This window comes from Podarcis gaigeae, assembly GCF_964106915.1.
Source record: "Podarcis gaigeae genome assembly, chromosome: 3".
Taxonomy (NCBI): Eukaryota; Metazoa; Chordata; class Lepidosauria; order Squamata; family Lacertidae; genus Podarcis; species Podarcis gaigeae.
The window spans coordinates 65,034,002-65,053,598 of record NC_139680.1 but is presented as its reverse complement, the minus strand read 5'-3'; the positions used below and the strand labels follow the sequence as shown (position 1 = coordinate 65,053,598).

Sequence of the window (19,597 nt, the reverse complement as noted above, 5' to 3'; positions counted from 1 at the left end):
CCTTTCCAGCCCAGCATCAGTTCAACAAAACAAGAAAAGGAAACTATTTTTAAAATATAGGAACAAGCCTTTTCAATCTATTTAAAATTAATAATAATCATAAGATTTAACTGCAAAATAGAATACCTTGGGAAGAAAGTAGATTTATCCACCCACCCTCCCCATGCCATCATATATGCATGTTAGCTGAGAAAAGTAATGATTTTAAGCTTGCGGATGCCTCAGAGGGGTCTGAGGGTTTTTTTTTTTAAAAAAAAAAAGACAAGTAAGGGTAGCATTATATTAAAAATGGAGTCATGTTCAAATATAATCCATGTTAAACTTTCAGAAAGTAAGAAAAAAAACCTTTGCAATCCTTTCTCTCCTGCTTCAAGCTTTAGCTTGTGACTCAATAAATTATGTAACAAGCAAGAAATGGAGGAGATGTTGTTGTATAACAAGAGTAGTGATTACACATCCCACTTTGGATTTCAGGGAGTGACGCCTTCTCGGGATGGTTGTAGGAAGCAGGGGTAGAGAAGGGCAAGCTTGAACATTTTCAACTTGAGGTTGTTTTCATCTAAAAGACACAGTTGTGCCTCTAGAGTAACAGGGTATATTTCAGTGAACATACATTCATATGGCCATTGCTTATTGCTCAGGCACAGAATCTTCATTGCTGAGGACAGGTGCTCTAATAGTAAGTATTGTGCTCGACAGGAGCTCAACTGTTAAGAGGTACTCCATTCAAATAGCTTGATTAGCCACACAGTATGCAAAAGGTGTTTGGGGAGTAAGGTAACAGGGTCCTCAAATGAGTTCACCATTTGTTCCATCATGATTGATTGCATTCCCAACAAGTGTTGGGTTGCTGTTGCCTTGGCTCCCAATTCCAGACCCTGGAATTCATCTTAGAGGTGGCCTCCTACCTATTCTCCCCTTGAATGTTTGATTTTTTCGAGCCTTTAAAAAGCAATTAAGATTTCAAGACCTTCTGAACTCTCCCTACTGTAACTCTTTGGTCGATCTTTGTTTTGCCCAACGCTTTATCCTTCTCTATGACCCGAATTTCAGTTATAACCAGACCAATCTTGGTTCTATCCAAAGCTGGACTTCCAGTGTAGCCTGCCTGATTTGAGAGCAAGACCTGAGTAGAAAGCCTTTTTAGCTGGATAGGCTAAGCTTTTACTGGCTGCTGTTGTTTTTACAGACCCTTAGCGGCTTTAAATAATGAAGAGAAAGGTTTCCCAGCCCAGTTAAACAGGTACAGTTTGTATCAATAAAGGGATAAAGTCATCATCACAGTATCATAACATGATCCTGTGCATGGCAGCTATGAAAACAAAACAGTATTATTTTTACTCGTGATATAAAAACTCAACAGTTTAGGATATATCCACACAGAAAAGAAATTATGGGATCAGAGAATGTCTACGGAATCTATTAGCCCTCTAACAAGGTTCCTGCTGTTGAATTCAGAATCCCAACTTCTTAAATCAGCTTGCTAAAAAAAGAAAAGAAAAAAGCCACTTCCCTTTAACAGCAGAGTAGGAAGAATAAACAGCAGGCAGAATGTCTTATTTCCAGCCTGCCTGATTGAGCATCAAGCAGTACAAAATAAAAATCTACTTAATAAATGAAATGCAAATGCTTTTGGCTGGTGTGGTAGGGTGGTTTTGCTGTCAGGAGGCAGCGCAACAGCTGTGCTCTACTATATTAGCTGCTTCTGTTTGGTAATGCTGCTTTTTCTAAGCATCACCTTGTAGGACTACTGAACAAATTAATTAAATAAAACAGTTACACAGCAGACAATTTTTCTCTATATGCCAGCTGTTTCCTCTTCTGGAGAGCTAATTGTACTTCACCTGAAGTAACCAGAGAAAAAAATGGGAAGAGGACTTAGCCTTCAAAACTGATGATGTCTCTTGCGCTGGCCCAATCAGTTTACTCTTCACTGCCTGCCCAGCTTCATAGGCTAAAGAACACACTATATGTTTAAATCTAAAATTATAACTTTATGCAAAGGAGATGCAAACCATAAATATACAAGTGCAGTAAATCTCAAGAAGCTTGGGGTTTCAACTTGCTCTCACTTTCAACTATGAATGCCATCTGAGAATCGACCAAATCTTTAAACAAAGGAATTCCACAATGACACATAGATCTTGCAAATGAAATCACATGTCTTGATTCCTCTATTTTAAATGCTGGGATACAGAAGTGCATATGGTTTTAAAGCTGCGAATTTAGTCCAATTTATTGTATAGATATGGAGTTGAAGTACTTGTAGAAGAGTAAAGCAAGTATAAGACTATTACAGCCCACCTTTAAGTTGATGCGATCTAGGAGATCCTCAACAGATTTGGGCTGAGGTGGTCTGCCTTTCCGTCGCCTTCTTGTAGGCCTTTTAGGCTTCTCTTCCTCTTCATGTAACACATCCACATAGATGAACTTGAAGGTACCCACTTTGTTGTTCAAGAGGCCCATCCAGGTTCCCATAGGTGGTTTGCTGATTATATCAATTATATCGCCCTTCTGTATATGAGGGAAGCAGAATACATCTACCTGAAGGCTCCATAGCGACTTGCAAATTACAAAATCAATGTTTACTGTATCATAAAGGAATGCACATGTTATTGCTTGCAGACTTAAATAGAAAAAGGGGTGGAATCTTGAGAAGCATCTAGCTTACCAGGTTTCTTTTTTTTAAATGGCAATCCAGAACTCATTTCCCAACTCTGTAATACAGGTAACTTGCTTCATATGTGAGGGTTTGGTTCTGGGGGTCCATGCATATATGTAAAAACACATAAAGCCAGGAACTCCCAGAATTGGGCCCCCTGCAAGGTGGAATTCTGCTTACCCAAGCTTTCGGAAGGCTGTGCAAGGGATCTGGCAGCATCTCAGAGCCCCCCCACCTCCTTGCTCAAGCCCAGTAAGCATTTGTCCAGCTTTGGAAAGGTGGCAGGAGGGCTCTGGCAGGGTCCCTCCCAAAGCTCAAGAAGCACTTGCCTGGCTCTGGGAAGGAAGCAGGAGGTGCTCTAGGAACCTGCCAGAACCCTCACACCTCCTTCTCAAAGCCTGGCACCTTTGCACAAGGGCTCTGGGATGCTGCCAGAGCCTTCACACTGCCTTCCCTAAGCTGGGTAAGCCTACAATCACAGCTTGGCGCAGGTGGGTGGAAATAAATAAACGGAGAGTGGGTTTCCTCTGCTCTTTTATTTTCCCCCACCTGTGCAAAGCTGTGATTGTGTAAGTTAAATACCGTGATACCTTGGGTTACATACGCTTCAGGTTAAACACTCTGCTAACCCAGAAATAGTGCTTCAGGTTAAGAACAGTTTCGGGTTAAGAACGGACCTTCGGAATGAATTAAGTACTTAACCTGAAGTACCACTGTAAATGTAAGATGCGAGTTACCAGTATTCTGAACTAAGTATTTAAAACAAAAACTTTCTCTTGCCCCATCCTTTTAAAAAGGGTTCACCTATGCAAAAGCTTTTGAAAACTACATGCACAACTATTCTTGACTACAATGTTCTTCTAATTGCCCGATGCAAGGGATAAATCTATGAAAATCTTTTTGCTGATTTGTCAAATCCACAAGTAGAGCAGAAATGAATTCATAGCATACATTTCCAGTTCTGTGATAATTAACTTATTTTCAGCTCGCTGCTCATCTTTCTGCCTCTCTAGTGGGCCTCTCTAGTAAGTTTTCTTTTTTAAAAAAATACACAGCATATTTATTTATTATTTACATTTCTACTATTTCTGAGGCAGAGACATGGCTTACAATTATCCACACACAATAAAAAACACCCATAACAACAAACATAAAATAAAATGAATACAAAGGTTGCAGTTTGGCTCCACAGCCATTTATTTATACAGCAGTAGAATACAGCTATTATGTTGTCTATGGGAAAAGGATGATATTCACTATATTCCTAAAAATGGAACTGACAAAAATGGAGCCTGCAGCAAATTCCCAGAGGGTCACCTACTACCATAGAGAAGACAAAAGACCATTTGCTGGGGGTACTACAGCAGATCTGAAGTCAATGCAGGCACTTCAGTCTGTTCCCATCAACTCACAGAAAACCAGCACAGTTCTCTGGATACAAGGGCTATATGTTCTCTCCATCTGGTGACAGCAATATTACTGAGGTGTATGTGATTCTGACAAGAGGGCAAGCCCAAGGTATTAATAATTCCAGCTTGTAAAAGACACCTATGAACACTCCCTGGATTCAAATATAGATTTATTCCAGAAAGAGTACCTTGAGTTTCAGAGAATCTGTATCATAAGGACTGGGGGTAAAATCAGTGTGAACCCTGGCCCGGCCACAAAATGGTCCTCTGTATGGTAGTTCTTCATCATCACCATCTTCAGACTTGACACTCTCTCTGTTGCTGGCTGAGGAGTCTGTTGTGCTTACAGTTTGTCCACCTGTTTGTGATAAAAAAAAAGAGAGAGAAGAGTTTACTTCCCAAAACCCAACTATAAAATACACTGAAAAACATGGTAAAAGAACTCATCTGGCAGCAAACAGCAGGTTCTGAGCCTCTCTTGGATGTTTAGGGCACTTTTAAAAACACTTACCAGCTCCCTAGGGATCCATCTGCTGATGCTGTTTGCCACAGCACTTTCTTGGAATAGCTTGGCACAGAATCCTACAACACATGCTGAAACACTGGAGGCCACACAGTCCCTGTCCACTGTTTAATCTAGAACCCCAGGCTTCAGCTGAGTGCTCAATAGTGCTGGGCTGATTTTAACTGAAAGGACCCCCCCCTTCCTAAAACAAAGAAAGGAAGAAAGTCTTTCCTAAAGACTTGCCCAAGCATTAACTTTTTGCTGCAAAGTCTAGTTTTTTTTTTACTCCTCATTAATTGAGAATACCTCACTTTTCATGAAAGAATGTTGGAAAGCATTGATTTTTATGCACTACCAAGCACTGCTCGGTGGGAAAACTAACCATTCATTTGAGCCATGCACTGGATAATCACAGGCTCAATTCTCACCACCTCAAGCAAGACAATTTATTTGAGTCTGACAAGTCTGTAGGTGAAAATACCCCAGGAATATTGGTGCACATGCTGTCTGTCTGCCCAAGATAAGAGCTGAAGTACTGCTGTTCTAAGAACCAACTACCTTGCCCGCCAGCATTTGTGATTTCAACTACGCTTCAGAATTAGTTTTCTTTATGTGCTGCTGTAAAAAAGAGAACTCTTGAGTTTCATCCAAAATGATACAGTAGGATTGATTCAGACATAGCTAGCACTAGGTTTCTTGCTTCCTTATCTTATGCATTTTCATAAAACAGCTTCCCATTTTGGGGAACTTGTTTAATAAACCATGAAGGAAGGGAAGGGTGTGGACATGCAAAGGGGTTTGTGTGTTTGAGGATGGCATATGCAGGCATAATGCTAGTCTTTGATTTAATAAATCATGAACGTTAAATCTAAGCTGGGTTGTAACAAGCATTCTATTTACTACTTACTCATTGAGCTCTGACCACTTAGAGAGCTCCTTAAACTTTCTACAGAACCACCTGCTTTCAGTTTGGGTTTATCCAGAGAATCAGCATCTGGCTGTAGTGACTGAGGAGATTCTGGCATTACATCCAGGCTGGAGTCCTGAAAGAAAATCACCACACAACTTATTGACAACTTGTGCTGGCTTGTGTAGTTGATCAATTGGTACCATACAGGTTACAATCTATTACAATATGCATGAAGATTAAAGTAGCCTTCTGCAGGCCCCCAACTGAGGTAGCAAACTTAGGAAGTGTAATAAGATAAAGTTCTTCTTTCTCAACACCTTCTAGCCTAAAAAGATACAGCAAATGTGAAAAATACCTGCATCTTGCAAATGAGAAAAGAACCCGATCAAAACAGGAAAACAATGTAAAGGTTAAAAACTAAGCTTAGTCTCCCCTGCAATCCCAAACTGTAGAAAACTGCTTATCCCCTTTACAGTCCAATTCTAATCATGTTCACTCAGATGGAACCTTTCCTTGAGTACGCCCTCATTTGCACTTGAGAAACCACTGCTCTGTGACTACATGGTACATGGAAACTCAGGGGTGGTTCACCAGGGTCCCAGACAAAGGCTGCATATCATCTGGCTTTATGTCATCTGCAAACTATTGAACCCAGGACCTTGTGCATGGAAACCACATGCTCTGCAACCAAGCTATCCAACCACCATTCTCTGTTGCTCTTGCCTTTGGAAAATGTTAGGTTGGGAACACAAAGTAAATTGTGTGTTCAAGGCTTTTTCTGTAAAAAGAAGTTGTAGAGATTTGCTTTTTTTTAATAATAAGATCACCCAAGTCTCTCATATATTGTTTGATCTCTTTGATCCATCTTATAGTTGATTTTTCTTTGGTGGTGGGGGGAGGCTACCATAAAAAACAAGAAGATGACTGGTAAAATTTTCTCTTCCTTATTCGTTGAAATATCAGTAAAATGATTTGTTTTGTAATTTACTCTCCTTTTAACTGTATTTGTTGTGCAAACCAATCCTATAAACGTTTACTTGAAAGTAAGATCACACCGTGTTCAATCGGGCTTGTTCCCTTACACCCAAGCAAGTGCATAGGATTGCTGTCTTAAACATACAAAAACATTAATACAACCCCCTCACATTTGCAAAAAGGGGGAAATTACAATTTTAAAAAGTATTATCCTAGACACAGTTAGTGCAAATACTAATTTGACTAGAGCATTGCATTTCAATATTTACTTGTGATTTTGCTGTTTCATTGTGTATTCTGCTGTTGTGTTGTTTTCCTAAGCCTTAGAATCAAAATTTTCATGTGAAGTTTGCTGAACATAGTAGAAATGAAATGGCAGGTGAAACAATAGAAATGTTATCATTTAGAATGAATAACTAACACATTCTGTTTGTTTGTTTGTTTGTTTGTTTGTTTGTTTGTATGAAATGAATTAAACCTGACGATGCAACTTATGCATGAAAATTGTAAACAAAGCAAAAAACCCGTTACTTGAAATGTAATGGACATGTTGTCTTCATTCGTCATTCAAGTAACAAGACAGATTCAAGAAGATCTCATCCATACTGATATTTTGGCAACTTATTTGCTAAAACAATCATTTCTGGGAGCTAACTGCAGTCAGAATAGTGTTCGTTTATGTTTGTGAGTGGATGTGGGTGTGTGCACGCATGCTGGTGTCAAGAAGGCATTTTGTTTGATAAATGACAATGTAAGAAAATAACATGGTACAATGTTCAAGAGAGTAACTGCAGCAACAAATTAAAAGAAACCTGCTGATATACAAGAATTGCTGACTTATTCCACAGACATGCAATCACAAACCATCTGAATGAAGCCTGTTATTTGCATGCTGCAGAGTCATCAGGAAACTTTCCACAAATCAAGCAAATCTCCAGAGAGAATTGAAGAACTGAAGCCACAGACAGCTAATAAGAAAGTGCCTCCCATTTTTTCTAATGTTTGATTCTTGTACGCTAGTCTTGGAATACTTTTCCTGCTGTGAACTGCAGAAATGTCCATGCAGTTCTCAGAAAATCAGAATTAGAAATCACAACCTTAATAAATTATGGGCACATCAGTTCCTATCACTGGACCTAGGAATTGAAAGCAAATATTCTGGTGGCAGTGCAAGGTGGTCACATGCCTTGCCTTGTGTCAGCTCAGTCACTGCCAATTGCCTATTAATGAACCATACTGCATTTGCAGGATTGGGGCGCGTTTCACTTTGTAAAAATGTGGTCTCGCTTGCTGCCTGTATTGGAAAATCTTGTATACAGTGGTGCCTCGCAAGACAAAAATAATCTGTTCCGTGAGTCTCTTCGTCTAGCGGTTTTTTCGTCTTGCGAGGCATTCGTCTTGCGGGGCACTACTGTACCTAACAACTATCACTTCATAATCTTAAATGCTCATATTTCTGGCCTGAACAGTGGGGTCTGACAGGACCTCATTTATCACCATGCCTGATTGTACAATACAGCAGGTACGACAAATTCTCTTTGGCTGACTTTGGAAGATCATGTTGTTGTTTAGTCGTTTAGTCGTGTCCAACTCTTCGTGACCCCATGGACCAGAGCACGCTAGGCACTCCTGTCTTCCACTGCCTCCCACAGTTTGGTCAAACTCATGCTGGTAGCTTCGAGAACACTGTCTAACCATCTCGTCCTCTGTCGTCCCCTTCTCCTTGTGCCCTCCATCTTTCCCAACATCAGGGTCTTTTCAAGGGAGTCTTCTCTTCTCATGAGGTGGCCAAAGTATTGGAGCCTCAGCTTCAGAATCTGTCCTTCCATTGAGCACTCAGGGCTGATTTCCTTCAGAATGGATAGGTTTGATCTTCTTGCAGTCCATGGGACTCTCAAGAGTGTCCTCCAGCACCATAATTCAAAAGCATCAATTCTTCGGCGATCAGCCTTCTTTATGATCTCCTCTTAATTATCTGAGATCTGTTTCTCCTGCAGCCACACGCAGCCATATTACTTTTGACTTCATGTGAGTGGGGAAACAGGCTAGGAAGCCTCAGGCGACCACTGTCTCCCATTACATCTGAACCAGGAAACAATGGTTCATAGCTTCAATACAAGCCAGGTTTAAAGTTGGCTTAATATCCTGGCTTGTTTGGAAACCAGTAACTATTGTTTCCTGGTTCAGATGCAGCAGGAATGCTATATGGCTTGACTCATCACCTGCAGAGCTGTCAATTTGCTTTTAACACACTAAGGGAGTCAGTCCTGTGAAATTCAATAGGGCTGACTCTCACGTAAGTGGGGCCAGGGGTTAGGAATGCAGCCTAAAATAGGTAATGACATGCTCTTTACTTCTGCCTTTTGTAGACTTGCATCTGCAATGCTTCAATGAGCAATGATCCAGATCAAGAAAAGATGGATCTGTATTATCCAACGATGACTTCAAAATATTTGGCTGTGTTAAGGCAGAATTCGATTTTAGAAACGACAGGGGCCACGGAGATTGCATTACAGGAGTCAGCATCATACTGGAGCTTTGTACCAATCAGATGCATCAGAAACGGACCTTGGGAGATAAATTTGCTAACGTGTTACTGTCACTGAGCAACACAACAAATGACTCTTATTTTAATACCAGGAGTCTAACGCTGGGATGGTCTGGCAGACTACAATGAACTTTGCTTCAGGACAGACAAAAAAGATTGCCTCATTTCGCCAAAAATTCAGACAAATTCTTTATTTACAGCAAAAGCAGCAGCTAAGGGCTTCAGAACCACTCTGACAGGGTACTGAGCAAAACACGCTAGTCAAGTGAGAGTCCATTTTTGGAGGCCTTGTGGCTGGAAATCAATCCCGTGCCGTTGGAGATAAGAATGAGACAAAGTAAAATACAGGAACCAGAGACCTGAATTTATATTGGTAATATTATTCCAACATATCTCAAAGGGCCTAAAGATAAACATGCTATGATGTTCTGCTTATCAAAGACCAGCCTTCAGCTCCTGAGCACATCATAATAGTATACTGCTGCATCCTGATTATTCAACAGTCCTCTAGAGGGCGATATTAAATCAATGGAAACTCTTTTCAAGGCTGATGCCAATAGTTGCTTGCCAGCAATTACTTGTTATGCTTACAGTTCAAGTGGAAAGACTGATGAAAAAATAATAATAATAAAGTGTTGGGTATTCTGACAACCCACCAAACCAAATTCAATGAAGTCTGCCAAATGCAACATGCTTGGAAAAACAGATTGATTTTGGCCAGAGGAAATTGAAGGAGGAAGTTTAAAATAATATATTTTCAGAATGAACTTTAAGGATCAACTATATAGATCTCTGCATTGTGGGATTTAATATGTTATAATGAAAAAAATATTTTTTTCCCTGATGGCTCACCATACCCATTTGAAAAGCTTGCTGGGCAAAATGGAGTTTCACAGATTTTATGGCTTTATATAAGACTACTTTTTCTGCCCAGTAATTCCCATTAACAGCTCAATGGGAATAGCCTCTTGATACAGTGGCCCTCAACACAGCAGAGACAAACAGCAAAGGGACTGATTTATTTATTTTTAAGTGAAACAGGAAAAGCCACTGTTACTATTCAATGGAATTTACAGATTTATAATGGATATTTATAATAACAGGGATCTCATACCATGGGACAATATTTTATTGAAAACCATCAAAGATTTACAACGATAATGAAATGAAATTAGGTGTATGCTGAATGTAAGCCTTCCTTATATTATCAGGTACCTGACCCAATATAAATATATTCCAGTGTTTCCTGTATAATTTATGAGTTTTATGTCTTTCGTTTGCATTTTTAAACAGTGTTTATATTTCAGTACAATTTTAGCTAAACAGTAGGGTTGAAATTGCTATTTTATTACTTATTTTAATGGTGGAAGAAGTTACTTAGATGTTTCTTTTGTTTTAAGAGGCTTTTAACTAAGTACTAGGGAACCACAATTTTTTTTAAAAAAATAAAAATAAGTTATGTCATTACAACAGAGCACAAATTACATTTTAAAAAGTAAATACATTCTATATTTGAAAGATGTTTCATTTTTTCTAAATTGGTGTAAGCATTTGTTGGAAAGTGCATGTTGCTGTGTAATTCAGAGGATGTATTGGAGGCAGTTTGACATTGCTAGAGGACTAGGGGCACAGTATATAAAGCCATTCATTTTTAAAACCAGCGTATATGGAATGAAATCATATACTTTATTGCCCTAACTCAATCCTAACTCCCTTTTATGATTTTATTGAAGCTCTTTTCACAGTAAATAGTTTTGAAAAGGCCTTGGAATTGCTTTACTACATTATTCCCACGGGGAGTTTTTTCGAATGACGCTGTTGTACTTTCCAGTAAGGTTGCAAAACATAGGCATCAACAACTCTTCAAGTATTTACTCAAACAAATAAAGCCCCCAGCTGTGGTTTAATTTAAAACAAACAAGCAAATGAACAAAACCACATACCTGCTCTGACAAGGAGCTGCTATATTTCTTAGACATCCTTTTCTTCATGGTTTCTTTAACAGATTTCACCTTTTTACCAAGGGACATGCGGGAAGTAGATGGGGATTTGATCACTTCTTTATAAACAAAATCACCATCTTTGCCCTGTAAAATGAAAGAAGGATGAAAACAACACCATTTGCCATTGTCATTTTTCTCTGATCAGGTCTCAGATGAAAAGTGTTTTAGGGAAACATTGACAGCATTTCGGTTGGGTCTCTTGACAAGACTGAGTTTTTGTGGTACCATATACTTTGGCTGGAGCATTTTTATAATGGTTGATGAAGCTGGGAACAAGCACTCATTTTTTGCCCTTCTTCTTTTCTCCTCCCCTCATGTGTGTATTTGGCACATCTATCCTGCTTTGTATGGTTACCAGGAAACTCTGGCTTATATGTTAGTTAACAAACAGGGTAATAAGTCAGGAACATATGTCTATAAACATATAGACAACCCCTGAATGCAACTTTTATGTTGAAATATCAGACAGAATGCTAAATACCTTAAAGCTCCTGGCTCTATACATTTTAACTGATGGGAGAATCCAATACAGTAGTACCTCGGGCCAAGTACTTAATTCGTTCCGGAGGTCTGTTCTTAACCTGAAGCACCACTTTAGCTAATGGGGCCTCCTGCTGCTGTCGCCACGCCGCCGGAGCCCAATTTCTGTTCTCATCCTGAAGCAAAGTTCTTAACCCGAGGTACTATTTCTGGGTTAGCGGAGTCTGTAACCTGAAGTGTATGTAACTCGAGGTACCACTGTACTGGCATAGCCTTTTCCACCTAAAGTTCTGAATGGGGACCATGCCAAATACACTGCCCTGGAAGTAAATGTTACATTTTGCACAGCTATTACACTTCTTGCACGAATCCCATCAAGCTCAACACTGTCTTCAATATATATTTCTGTTCAACTTCCTTTTTTCTTGTTTAGGCTTAATTTTGAACACTTTAGAAGCTAAGAAAAACAATTTCAAGTGCATCTAAAGTCTGGACTCCTATTGCTTATGTTAAGTTTCATTTTTGGAGCACTTTTTAGCAACAGGAAGTACTAACAGGCTTTCAGCGGAGTCTAGTGTTTATAAGGACAACTATCTTCTGCTTGACTAAAATCCAGGTAGATTGAACTGACTATGGCAGATGTTACATCTGGGTATTTACTTCCGCTACATGTTAACGTTAAGCTTGCTATCTGCTCTAGAGCCAGACTATGCATGACATTCAGTCAAGTGCAATTTGCCCTAATTTTTTGTTGTTTTACAAAATGCAGCTGCAGAGGCTGCAAAGCAAAGTGGGGGATTGGCACTGGAATCAAGTTCTTAGCTCTTTTCTCTCAAAATATTTGTTACTGAAAAGCACACACCCCCCCCCAAGCTGCTTTATGTTCCCCAAAGGAAATACATTGGTAACAAAAATGAAAAAGAGCACTCAGAGCGATGAATTAATTCAACAGCACCAACGGAGCGAGGAGGAGGAAAGGGCAAGTTCAAATAAGGTGGGGGAAAGCAAGGGAAGATGCAAGAAGAAACATCCACCACTGGAACATAATGACACAAGAATTTCCTTCCTGGATCAGACTGAGATCTATGGAGTCCAGCATTCCCTTGTCACAGATGTCTCTGGAAATTCATGGGCTATTATCCCGTTTAGCATCTATTGAGTGGTTTACAACCCTGAAATCTAGATCTCTTAACTTTTATGAATAGCTGCTAATGACAGTACCTTCCATGATTTTGTCCTAGATTTTTTTTAAAAAAGATCCATGCCAGTGGCCACTTGTTGTGAGTGAATTCCTCAAGTTAGTATGTTGTCAGAAGTAGTGTTTCCCTTTGTGGTGATCTGAAATTATTTCAGATCAACTTCATTTAATCTGATGAGTCCTTGGGATGGGAGAAAGTAAATTCCATTCTAACCAGAGGGTTAATAACAAGATAGGAAAGGAAATACAGGTTTGGGGAAGGGGCAGAGTGTCCAAACTCCAGCATGGACTAGCTGCCCAGTTGATAACACAAACTCTGTTCTTGTGTGTTCCATGGATCAGGTCTTTCACAGCTGCACTTCACGTCTCCCCTTCCACTTTGAGAGTCCAGACACCTGGCCAGTGTTACAGCTGGGATGTTTTCAGAGCCATTTCCCTCATTCCCCCTCAACCATGCCAGGTTAAGAACTCAAAGGATTTGGATTCATGGAGACATGGGGAGGCTGAGATTCAGCAACAAATCATGGATTTAATTTAAATCCTCTCTTTCCTGCTTTCTGTACTCTCAAAAATGCCTAGTACAACAACAAAGTCAGCTCTGAGAAAGGGGAAGAAGAAGACCGGAAGAACTTTTTAAGTTAGAAATGTCAAAAGGGGGTGGTGGTCCTGCCAGCACCACTCATGAGTAGGGTCTTTTCCCCATGGTTGATGAAGATGTGCCAATGGTAGTAGCTGATACAGTACATGAAGACATGGGAACAAGGTAGTCCCCATACATTGTTCTGCTACTACTATATAACAGTATGTTCCTACAATCCTATTGCATCTTGTTACCCTTTTTATCTTTGGTATGTTCAAAAGGAGAGTGGGTAACTCAAAACTATTCCAAAATATTGCTCTGGCCTGTAAATTACCTTGACAGGCAATATTGCATCTCAATATTGAATCAAATCCGTAAGCATTTGCAATCAGCGTGTACTTCTATTATACACACTTTTGCCGATTCATTTTTTTCCATTGAAGTTGACTATTGAACCTAACATTCTTAACTGATATCATAATGTACCAAATGCTTAACATTTTCTGTATGGTATAAAGCAGCTCTCAATACTTGGCTTGTACGGCAGTATGCATCAAAACAAGTCTGAGGAACTAGATTTGTTGGTGGCATTGATAGTTTTTAGAGCTACGATTGTGGCAGTTGCCACACATTTTAAACTCCATTATAAATCCCACCATTGTGCTTCATTATTAAAAAGAGTAAGACGCGTCAGGCAGATGCGGACCTCTAGCTCATACTCACCATCTGATCCAAATTGTTTCCAATGTGCAGTGAGCGATTTGTCAAGTCAAAGCCACCAAAGCTGCAGGTTCTCTGTGACACAAGACAAATTTGTGGCTTAATGCATTACAATTAAATTCAGTATGAAGAAATAAACGTTTTGTGAGGTATAGAAGACACATGAGAAACCATCCAATTGTACAAATAATGGTAACAAGCAAAACATGATGAGAAATTAAAAAGACTCTATCATTACATTCATGCATCATGATAACTCTCTGGCCTTTTGCTTTCCATTGTAAAGCCTCTGGGTTTTCAGCATATTGTTGTTTATTCACACTCCCTAGCTCAGGTTGCCCCACAAAACAGTATTTAAGAAATCGTATTACATAACCAACTTAAATCTCACAAACTCTTTGTCAGTGGGGTGCAAAGTAATAACAAAAAGCCTTTTGACCCAAACCTATTCAGTATTTAATAAATTTTGGAAGTGGACAAGCAACTAAAAATCCTGAAAATCTACTCAAATGTGATTGGGCCAAGAGAACTCTCAAATAGATCCACAGTACCTTACTTAAAATGACCAAATGTCTAAGCTTCCAAGGGATATATATTAATAGGAGTTTCATTCTTGGAAAGCATTGGCTCTGCATTTGTTACCAAGTCCTTCATGGTACAAAGGAGCTTTGTTACTGCTACGAGAGAAAGTAGGTTATATTTACAGTGGCACAACTTAGTGGAATGAGACGAGTGGAATGAGTCACTCTCAGAACATCAGCCCAAGCCAAAAACACTGATGCCGGTTATAAAGGTTCTGACGGCCTAAACACGTCAGCATTATGACACCACCTTTCTTCCAAATGCTAAAAAGCACACTAAGCAAAGTCGCATTTTCAAAGCAAGGTAGGAAAAAGGGGCTCTTCCTCATGGTCCTCATCTGTATCTCATGCAGTACTTGAAAAGTGCTGGTTCCTTTAAACTCCCTAGGGATGCACAGCTCCCTTTCAGGTCTACAAGCAGAATTTTTACCTTCTCTAGAAGTAAACCAGTCTTTCATCCCTATGCCTTGATCCAATGTCTCTCTGATCTTACGGAAACTATAAAACTTTCTAGATAAACCATCATTCTTTATGGCACTAATGTGTCACACAACTAATGCTTTATAGGAAATATCTCTCCCTTTAAAATTAATTATTGAGGTGGTTACCAACTTGCAAGTTGACTAGTAAGCTGTATTTGCAAATCTGTACTAAGAGACATATATTCTATTCTTTCTCAATTAAGGCTTTGTTGGTGAGCTCGTTGAAGCACTTCCGTTAAGGAAATTCAAAAGCCAGCATCAGCTTAATAACAAAAGTCAAGAACTAAGCTTACTTTCTCAAAAAGCAAGAAACAAAAACAGCTGGTCAGAAAAAATTCTGAAATCCTTAAATATCAAATGCAGAGATCAGTTTTCAGGCAAAACTGGTATGCATGTGCAAGAGGTGTGCACATATCACCCCAGAAGCCACAGTTCTAGCACATGTGATATCTAGCATTATACAGAGAAAATTATAGCCAAAGGATTATTTTTGACAATGCTGGAATGTAACATGTAACTGAAAGTAGTGCCAGTATTCTCTTCAGGATTCTAGCAGTGCTGCTATAAAGTCATAACACAATTTGCCTTGAAATATATGTATTTAATAACTTCCAATAATTTTATGAGATACATGCCAAACAAAGTCTGTGGATAAAAGGCTGTAGGCTAGTCAATGGAATGGTCATGCGATCAAAAACAGATTGGTGCATGTTCAAAAGGTTCTATGCATGCCTGGGCCACCAAAACAAATTTAGATGCCAAAAATAAATGTGAATACAAGACAAATAACTCATCATACTGAACAAGAGGCTTCCATAATTCCCTGAGGCTGCAGTAAGCATGAATTATGATCTTAGAAGAAGAGGTGCTTAAAGTTCACACTCAGTTTAATTTTTGCCTTTCTTTTGAAAGGAAGAAAGCCACAGGATGTAGTTAATTAAAGGGTCTATCTGAATAAAATAAAAGGAAATAAATATCTTTCTCTCCTATAGAACAGGGTAAACATATCACAGTCACATAAGGATATTGGGCTCCTTGCTACAAAAACCACAAGCTATATGAAATGGCCATTGTATTGACAACAGAATAATTTATGGGACATTTCAGTTTCTTTATAAGGAATATGAAAGCTATGCTGCCTATTTATATATCAAGCTAAAATATCTTGTGTGCCACCTTCTGAAATGCTTTCCCCCCTTCTTCTGGCTCCCCATAAGTAAGATCACTTGAGAGTACTAATTTTAGTGAAGTACATTACAAAGAAGGCCAGAATCAACTACTTATGTATGACACAACTGGGAGAAAAAATCTGTCCTAGCCAGAAATTAACATATCCTCAAAATGGCCACTAGCCAAATGCAGGCACAAAGCTGGCTAAAAAACAGCAGGAAAGATTATGTTCTTCTTTTGTCTGCCAAAGTCACACCCTTAAAAATTAACTAACAAAAAGTCAATTAAACCTCTCATTGTGTTATGCTGTGTAATAGTTTCCACTGAAATCTCCTCTAGGTCTAATGAATCTATTAACAAATGTGCCTCCCTTCCCTCCTACAAAGAAAACAATCTTACAGCTGTAGAAAACTAGGACAGATGATCTGTTCTTTCCTCAGCATCCAAGAAACAGGAGAGCTTCTGAGAACCAGCTGATGTGATTGCCTTGCCTTGGGAGATCCTGGTTCAAAATGCCATTCGGCCATGGGCTTGTTCATTGTTCTTTGGAAATATATTAGCTCTCAACATCAGTTTCCTAGCTAGGAAACTGAAATAAAACTGCCCCACTTACAGGCAGTTGTAGGAATTTGGCTGTAATCTTAAAGCATTAAGCCTCATTGAACACAATGCAACTATGTTGTAAGGAAACTGTTTAGGGCTACACTGTAAGTGAGTTAAGGAACTGTACAGCACTTGCACAGTGTAAGTGATCAGTAGGAATAAAATAAATAACATACTGGCATAGGATATTTTTGAAGGTTGACAACGTGGCACATTTGCCCTAACCATACCTATGTAGAACTTCCATTCCCCTCCTGGTTAGGGAGGATTAATGCAATCCTGTTTTCATGAGACATGTAGAACCAGTTTTAATGATAATCACCTTCATGAGAAGGGATGCATGAAGATGCTTCCCTTCCTATCTCTGCCACTCCCACATGTTCTTGGTGGTTGTACAGTCATCGCACAATGGACCTCTCTGACAACAGGCATAAAAAAAGTTTGACTGTCTTGGGAAAGGACAGGCTTGCTGAATACACACTGCGTGAACTTTCCCTCCTCACCTTTACTGCCACTATACCCACTTCTGCCTCCCACAGGGTAAGGCTATTTTTTTCTTTTTTGAAGAGGCACATTGGGCCACACAATGGGTAATACTTTTAGACATATTTCTTTCGTAGCCTCTGGTAGGAACACTGAGGAGGTGCTGTGCTTTGACAGCTTAAAAGGAACAATATGGTCACATATTCTAAAGATCCATTGTATATTCCTTCTTTTAAATCAGGTGTGGGGAATCTGGCTGGTGGGACAGATCCTAAAGTCCCCCAAGCTCAGTGGGCCATTTTGACATGGGGTGGGGCTGCCTCCTTGTCAATCACCTCTCAAACACTGCCCACCAGCAGGACCTGCAAACCATGCTTTTGGCATGAAGTCACATCTTTCCCTGCCTCATATCTGATCTCATATATGACGTCAGATGTAAGGCAGATGAGTATGGCTTGGGGAAGATGGACCCAAAGGCCAAATAACACCTGCAGCCCACCACTGCTTTCAATGTTCTGCAGGATCACCTGATATTTTTACTGTCCTTTTATTATTCTTTAAATTTTGCAAACTGCTCTGATGCTTTTATTGTGGAAGGTTGGGGTATAAATACCCTGAAAACAACTAACTAACCTCCATTATCCAAGGACATCAAAAAACCTGAGTACTCAAAAGTGGGGGTAGCGTGTTTGTAAAAAGTTATACGGATAAGGAGGAATATAGCTGAGTGAAGTTGCAGTTTTATCATTTCTGCTAAAGAATGCTATAGCTTCATTATTATTACTTTTCAATGCAAACCTGTGTTTCTGCACCAAAAAAGTGCTTTTCTTGCCTTTAGTCATCCTGAATCATAAGGGCAATGTGTTTCCCCTTAATATTTTGCCAGTTTGGACACTGGGGACCAGGACACTCTGTCCAAACACTTATTAGAACATCCTGTTGGCAAATAATTGAGGAGCGGAGGAGAAGAGAAGAGAAGGCCAATGAACTATGCATTTCAGATGTTATGGTGGAGGAAAACACGCCATGCTGACTGCAACCTCATGGGAGCCAGAAGGCCTCCGTCAGTGATAACTCTTGGACTCACAGACTTTTGGTGGATTCTCAAAAGAACCCTTTTAGTACAGCGGTCCATTGTGGCAGCCCACTTTCTCTTTGCCTCATCCTCTTCTTCCAGCAGACATCGCCTCAAATCCTGCTCTTCAGCTTTGCTCAGTGTCCTGTCAGTAACGGGCCGCACCAGATGTGACAGGTTCAGGTGACTGTAGAGACTTCTTTCTACCACATACGTGATATTGAACTCGCTGACAGAGTTGCGCCCTCGAAGCCTTCTGTTTGGGAAGCCACAGCCTCCTCCTCCTCCTACCCCCTTGGCTTTGTGACGAAGCAGCTGCAGGTCACAAATTGAGGGTGATATGTATTTCCTAGCAGGGCGCTGGCAAAGAAAAGCTCTAGAACACGAGTAGTTAGAATCTGTCTTTTTCAGTCGGATCTGCTTCCTGACACTCTGGATTTCCTCAAAGGATACCAAGACATGGTGCTTGCGCCTGTTGTCATAAAAGCAAACGCTTTCTTTACTTACCCCGTGGCTCAGAGAACCAAGGTTCTTCTTCATCTCTCCATCAGTCAAGGAGCGGCAAACCTTTGGAGTCTTCTCCTCTTCTGGGTAGGAGAAAAATGTTCCAAGTTTCTTGGGGGGTTTGATAAGGCCACGGCTTTCAGATTTACTGAAGGTCTTGAGCAATTTCCTGTTAGTACCCCAAGTATCTAGGCTGCTCGATGAAGGAGATGTGGTGAGTGAGTCAGAGTCCTCATCTGGCTGTTTCTCAGTAGAGCTATCTGAGTAAAGTTGCTTCTTGTGAACTCCAGAATAAAGTGCTGATCTGTCATCTGGTACTGGAGAGCTGTCAAGGGAATGCTCATCCACACCTACAAGGAGGGAAATAGCACATTAGCTTTCACATACTTAACTATGAGTGTGAAAAGAAAGCAACAGAGGTGCACCCCCTCCAACCGAAGAGGTATGCGGCCATTCTCATTTTCTGAAGAACAGAACCATCTGAGAGATACCAAGCAGTGATACAAATGTCTGGAAAACAAGGCAGGGATACTGGTGTACACATCTCAATATTCTTAATTCATTTTTAACAGAACAAATCATTTCTAGCTTTAATTTTATAAAAGGGAAAAAGGCTCTTTGTAACAAAGTATTTCTTTAACATTATTAGGACAGAAAGAGTAGAAAAGAGCAGAGGAGCAAAAAGGAAACAAAACATCATAATTCCATT

The 19,597-nt window shown here is 39.8% G+C and overlaps 2 protein-coding genes across 9 annotated transcripts in view; both read right to left on the bottom strand.

The window, feature by feature from the left end:
- SASH1 (SAM and SH3 domain containing 1) overlaps positions 1–19,597 on the bottom strand; it is a 552,112-nt gene that overhangs the window by 11,506 nt on the left and 521,009 nt on the right. For 4 of the 7 annotated variants that reach the window (XM_083731825.1, XM_083731828.1, XM_083731829.1 and 1 more), the window contains exons 10-15: positions 18,892–19,238; positions 13,994–14,065; positions 10,953–11,096; positions 5,484–5,619; positions 4,260–4,429; positions 2,305–2,514 (exon numbers count right to left, since the gene is read on the bottom strand). In XM_083731825.1, coding sequence (XP_083587951.1) covers positions 2,305–2,514; positions 4,260–4,429; positions 5,484–5,619; positions 10,953–11,096; positions 13,994–14,065; positions 18,892–19,238 — 1,079 coding nt within the window. Of the gene's footprint in view, positions 1–2,304; positions 2,515–4,259; positions 4,430–5,483; positions 5,620–10,952; positions 11,097–13,993; positions 14,066–18,396; positions 19,239–19,597 lie in introns of all 7 variants that reach the window. The other 3 variants (XM_083731823.1, XM_083731826.1, XM_083731824.1) reach the window with 1 other exon arrangement.
- The window catches only part of GINM1 (glycosylated integral membrane protein 1), a 785,919-nt gene that overhangs the window by 333,336 nt on the left and 432,986 nt on the right, over positions 1–19,597 (bottom strand). The gene's annotated exons all lie outside the window — the stretch shown is intronic.